Consider the following 6,142-nt stretch of genomic DNA (forward strand, 5'->3'; position numbering starts at 1 on the left):
TCAACACCAATTTTTCAAGTCCTCGATGCTAAGTCATGTTCTCATCAGGCATCCCTGCTGCTGTTGTGAAAGGATAATCCCAGAGCAACATTAACAAAGCTATTCTTTTCAAAATAATCGAACTAGCCGCTCCAACGTCTCTAGACTCAGCTTCTAAAGCCTAGAACCCCCACAACGCTGCAAAGTCAAGAAGCTGCTTCCTTCGCTCCATCAGAGAACCCCTCTCCCCCGGCCCCGTCTCCAGTGAGCTACTCGTCTTCGTCATAGCACTAGATGCAAGAACTATACAGACTATCGTCATCATCATCGGAGAAGGCACTTCGGCCTATGGGAATCATGCCCTGTGAATCGCCACTGGACAACGACGATATCTCTGCCGACTCCATCTCCAGCGACTTTCGCATCCACTTTTTGTATTCCGAAAATGCCTTGTTGACGGCGCTAATCACTCTTGCAATTCGTCGGCTCTGTTCCGCATTGTCATGACGTGCGCGGTCCAGCTCTTGGACGAGGTCTTCGATACGATTCTTGTCGGTGCGCTGTGCTGCACGTAACATTGCTACTTCTTGCCTTAGTGTCTCATTGTCTCTTCGTAGCAATTGGGCCTTTTGCGGTGGGTCTTCTTCGAGGCTAAGAATCTCCTCCGCAGGCTCGCTGGACGCGAACGTCACTGGCGGGCGTTTCCACAGCTTGTGCAGGTCGCGCATTCGTCGACTTCGGTCATCCTCCTTGTGCTGTTGCTTCGCCCTAGATGGCAAGGCCGGAAGGCTCTTTTCTGTCACGGATGGCTCGGTACGCATGGCCACTGGAAGGAAACTCGCTTTCGAAAGGATACGCGATGTGTGCACTCCGGTCGTGTCTTGGTAACTATCAAGTTTGTTGGTTTTGTACCCGAGGGAGACGATGAGGGCAGAGTGGACACAGTCCTTTTCCGATCTCGGCTTTCGAAATACATCCGTGAACGCCAGGAAACACTGTACAGTACTGTACAGAGCCAGCGGCATGGGGTAACAATCTTTCCCTGTCCCTCCCCATTCGTATCCGGGTTTCAGCCAGACTGCAGCAAATGTGTAATTTGAAATCGGAGCTGGAATCAACATACAACAACTGTGCTGCTGCGCACCCATCAGTGGTCATCAAGCGCGCGCTCTATTCCCACTTTTGGATACTCGCCCAATACATGGGTGACGCTCGTCGAGCCAACTTATTGGCGTCGAGTAGCTGGAACGCATCCTACATAGTTTATGAGGCTTCCGGTCGGGACTGAGGTCTTTTTTTTTATCGCCCGTGTTAGCACTAGAACAACGTTTCGCAGGAGGCATGGGCGCCCACTTGCGTTATGCTAGACTGAGAGGGTGTATGCCCTATTTTAATGTAGACAGGCTGCTGCCGAGAGGATGGGTTCCACGGTCAATTAGAAGCTCAAAGCTATACGGAAAGCCAGTGCCTGCACTACTGTCGTTTGCCGCGTGCTGCTGTTGAACAATGGCGAATAGTCGTATTTCACTTTTGAACCCGTCGTACGACAATTTGAATGTCTCTGCTCCTTCTTTTCGGCCGTTTGCCTCTGGCCGGTGACGGATTACTGTACAAGAAAGGCTTCAAGTCTAACTGTCATGCTCCAAGCGCCCATGTTGTAAAGTAAGAGGGGGCCTTTCGGATCTGAATATTGGGCCCCGCTTGATTAAAGGTTATGGCAACTGATTGTCGCGTGGCCATTGCCATGCCACCCTAGTACGCTGCAAAGCGACAAGACTGCTGTGTGTAGTACCGAAGCTCTCAACGTATTTAACATGAATAGCATGTCGCGCGCCCAAGTGATGGAACTCTTGTTCAACAGTCCGCCAGCCATGGTTTCGGTGACTTGCCAAGTCGTCGACAGCAACGGCAACGCATTATCTGCCATTTCAGTGACACTTCATTGTCGTGGAGGTGGTTTCCAGACCCCTGTTCGTTTCTCTTCCACTACGGATGATGATGGTTTCGCTTCTGGTTGGCAAGCCTGTGACGCGATCACGCTGAGCGCCATAGACCCCTGGATGTATCCTTTCGGCCACATTGTCTTCCACACAAATAACCATCATCTTCAACATTTTGGTGTTGTTGAGGCTAGCATCGCCTTAGAGAGCCAGCCCTGCCACCATGTGTTATTGCGCGCCGACACGCGTCGTCTATCATACTCTATCGAGCAGACTTCGCTTGCTTACGCAGCAATCGCGTCTCGCCGAAGAGGGAAAGTTTTGGACGCCCCAGACAGCCCTCTGTTGTTACTCTTTGATTGATTGAGCTAAGCGGAAAGACTAGTCGGCTACGAAAGTATGGTGTTCAACGCTGCAAGGTTGAGCGATCAGAGATGAAAGACTTAGTCCATTGTCTCTGAATGACAGCTCGCGAGCCATGCTGCACGATGTGATGCGGCGCAGTGAAAGTCCTACGTTTGAAACGTCTCAGATCTGAGCTGATTTTGCCAAAAGTATCCCATTGAATTCCAAAGGACAGCGCTGTGTCAAGCCACGGCGGAGCGCTTTGCACGTCGGACCAGGGGGCACCGGAGACTGTTGATCGTGATGCATTTATTGTTATTAACAATGAGTGGATAGCGGGTTTACATACGCGGGAACCAACATACAATGAACGCTTCTAGTGTACCCATTCAGAAATGACCCAAATCCATGTTGCTCTCTCGACGAACATCATACTCCACACTAGACGACGACGGCTTCTGCTGCACCGCTAGTCGTCGTCGCTGTGGTTCAACCACGACGCCAGGGGCTGTCTGCGGCCCATAAATTTTGGTACAGGCCCCACCGCCTCGATATCAGCTACCACGACCGTCATGCATTGTGTACGCCCATCAAGTAGGGGGCCTCTCCACGGCATTCCGTGCGGCGCCGTCGATCCCTGTATCAGCAAAGTGGACGGAAGCGGCAGCTCTGTGACCGGAGGAAAGTGTCCGTCTCCCAGCATCAAGGCACGAGCTCGTGCGTGGTGCAATGTAGACGGCTCTTGTTCCATGTCAGGGCAGCTTGATCGGCCATCGAACAGGCTGTCTTTGGTGCCTCTACCATGGAAGGCTGGGAGAGGTCCGGCTGCGCGTGAAACTGTCGACGCGGGTGCCGCGGGTGCCGCATGATAGACAGCTGCTGCAGGGATTTCAAGGATGCCTCGCATAAGGGCACGCCGCGACTTGTAAATCTCAAGACGGCCATCGTGCCCCGGCATCAGCAGGGTAACGTTGCTCATCGTAGCCGAGCGGTGGTGCCGTGGGAGGACGCGAGCAAGGGATGGCGGGTGACCCTCTGTGGATGACTTATCTCTGAACACCCGTGTCTTGATGGAGAATTCGGATGCTTCAGCACCTGTCAAAAGAAAAACACTGAGGCAGGAGAAGCAGAAGACCAGACGCGATGAAGGTATCGGACCTAGCGCAGTCTTTGGAATGAAGAAGAAAAAGAAGCGATCGCAGCCAGCTTTATATAAGTAGACGGGCAAACCTACCGGTGCCTTTGTCCTCTCCTGACTTATTTTTGTCTTTGACCCTATGCACAAGGGTCCGGCGTCGGGAACCCGCATCCAGGACGGCACCCGGCCGTGACCATCGGTGCAGGCCCCACTTCCATGCTCTTTGATTCGGCCCCGAACCGCACAGGCCGACGTCCAGCAGGGCCCGCCAGTCTGAACCCCGCTTCCGACAACTATTCTTAGCAGCCGCCGACGCCGCGGCGTCAAAAGCTCGGCGATGATTCCTTCCCTGTCGCTTGCAAGCGTCTGACAATTTTTGTTCACGACAGCCATTGTACGGGATGTCATGAGGAGACAGCGCCGTCATCCTCCGTCCTGATGACGTGCGATGTAAGCTGATTCGTGCACGGACCACACACACTTTTCCACAGGCCGCCGAGGTATATCCGACCCCGCATCGAGAGAACGTTGTTCCGACGGCATTGGAATACGACTAGAGGCCTGCAACGGCATCACGATCTCGAGGCTCATCGTGCTCTTGAGGATCGCTGACTGCCCTCGGCTTGATCCTTCAACGAAAAGCAGCCCTTCTAGCCATGATTGTACGCTCCACGAGAGGGAATTTCTCATCGCGCACGCACTAATATGTTCAAGGACAGCGATGACCTTAAGCGAGGCCAAGAGTACTGTTGGCGCATAGAGCGAATCAATGTCACAAGCTCTATTATCGTGGAGGCGCTAAAAGGCTGTGTTCAAATCAGAGACAAAAACGACACGATATGGCAAGCATGGCAGAACAACAAGACAGGGAGTGGTCAAGCAGTCAAAGGGCAATATATAGATTTGTACGACGCCACAGTGATTATTCGAGACCTCTAATAAGTGTTGGCAAGCAGTATCTTTGAACAATCCCCAATCCAGTATACCTGTTCACCTTGATCTTGAACTCGTAGTCGCCGATGGTATCTATATCCACCGATATACAAGTAGAACATTCCAATCTCAACATGCGCTCGAGGACCCAAGTATCCGACGATAGGAATGATGTACGCAACTCTTGAAATATGTGATCCAAGTTACCTGGCAACATACCGATCCCATGAAGAGCCGACCGATGGAGATGCCTGATACTGTGGTTCGTCGTCTCCCGCAGCCTCTTCGCCAACTGTGCTCTCGAGGAAGGGGGGTCACCTTGAGCCATCGCGCGCATCGCTAGCTCACGTCGAAGGTTGTCCGCCGTCGCCTGTTCAACATCCTCCCTGTATTCGTCATGGTTGGAAGCCACTTGCACCGCTGCATGATTCATCACATCGTCCGGCCCGCTGGTTGCCTTGGGCTGAAGAAGACTGCCCTGTTGCGTCTGCCTGCACAAGGCATCGGCTCGATGGACGATATCACGCTGGGCGTTCGCAGCATGGTCGTCTTGGTTGTCTTGGTCGTCTTGGTCTTCTTGAATGCCCTCCGCAGTAGCGATATCTTGTCTAACCTGGATCAGCCTGTCGGACCCTGATGCTCCGGCGTGTGATGTCGCTTGTATCGAGGTGCTTTGCGACGAGTCATCGTGTCCCTCAACCCTCACTTGATCGAAAGAGGTCTTGTTTGATACTTTGACCATGTCAGCGAGAATTGCGCTGACGTCTCCTTTCCAAGCGTCAAGAACTACTTCTATGCCGGTGTTAAGAGCAGTGTATGTCATTTACATGATCAAAGCAAGCATACCTAAGAGGCAGAGTCGGGCACATCGTGGATCGAGATTTCTGTAGTACGTCATCCAGGTGGCATCAAGTTCGAGGACCTGGTTTCCGTAAAATTCCATCGCACGCCTGAACTGATCTGGGCTATTTTCTATGGCCATCCATTCCGAGGGCGTGAAAGACCGAGTCAGATCAACGACTGCAGCGAGAGGAAGTTCCGCTAGGCCATCAGTCTGAGCATATCGCAGCTGGGAAATGTGCCGGGCGAGTCGCTTCGTATGGCTCGGATCGGATGAGCGCCTGTTCTCTTTAATTCGGTGGTTGAGAGCGAATTCGGCTATTGCAGCAGCATCAGTGCGCTTGTTCTTGGCGATATCAGCAGCCGTGCGACGAATCCTCCGCTGCTTCGACGCGACGTCCGGAGCGCTGTCCTCAAATCGCTCTGTCATCGTTCTGTCGAGGATGCTGCGTGCAGTGTCATGTAGTGCGTTGGTGTTGGGGTGGAAGTAAGGAAGTGGACCAAAGAGGCCGGGTGGGTGCTCGGCTTTGACCTCAGAATCCTTGCCCGAATCCTCGCCTAAGAGCAGTTTGCCGATCAGAGAATTCGAGATCGGCCAGCCAGTTGCCCGAGGTTGTGCCTCGGCATAGGTAGACTATATAGGGGTCACTACTTCTAGCTCCAAGCAGTTACAGAGACACAAGAGTGGACCAGAAACAAACAGCAGACTACGAGCAAAGGGGCATATAACGAACGTTGTAGGGCAAGTACAACATACGTGCATATGAAGAGCAAGACACGGAACAGCGTGGTATGTTCAATGACTCGCGACAGGTATCCCCTCAAAGCCTATAAAACAATTTAACGACCAGATGACATTTCACGTCCAAGTGTGGCAAAACCCTGAGAACTGCTGAGAGAGATAATGTTCAACCCAGGCATGACGTCTGTACAGGCGCGACCTCATGCACCCATAGTGATGTGAAAA

At 52.6% G+C, this 6,142-nt stretch overlaps 2 protein-coding genes across 2 annotated transcripts; both read right to left on the reverse strand.

Moving 5' to 3' along the window:
* Window positions 1–269: 269 nt before the first annotated feature.
* D7B24_004390 (uncharacterized protein) lies at window positions 270–800 on the reverse strand (the record flags this gene model as incomplete). The annotated part of the gene is made up of 1 exon (XM_028638561.1): window positions 270–800. The coding sequence occupies one exon, from the start codon at window positions 798–800 to the stop codon at window positions 270–272; it is 531 nt and encodes a 176-aa protein (XP_028490266.1).
* A 4,314-nt stretch (window positions 801–5,114) lies between these two features.
* Window positions 5,115–5,733, reverse strand: D7B24_004391 (uncharacterized protein; the record flags this gene model as incomplete). The annotated part of the gene is made up of 2 exons (XM_028638562.1): window positions 5,115–5,121; window positions 5,229–5,733. Coding segments are annotated over 2 exons (512 nt in total), but the record flags the coding sequence as incomplete, so codon positions are not given.
* Window positions 5,734–6,142: the final 409 nt, after the last annotated feature.

Source organism: Verticillium nonalfalfae (genome assembly GCF_003724135.2).
Source record: "Verticillium nonalfalfae strain VnAa140/NRRL 66861 chromosome Unknown scaffold_242, whole genome shotgun sequence".
NCBI lineage: Eukaryota > Fungi > Ascomycota > Sordariomycetes > Glomerellales > Plectosphaerellaceae > Verticillium > Verticillium nonalfalfae.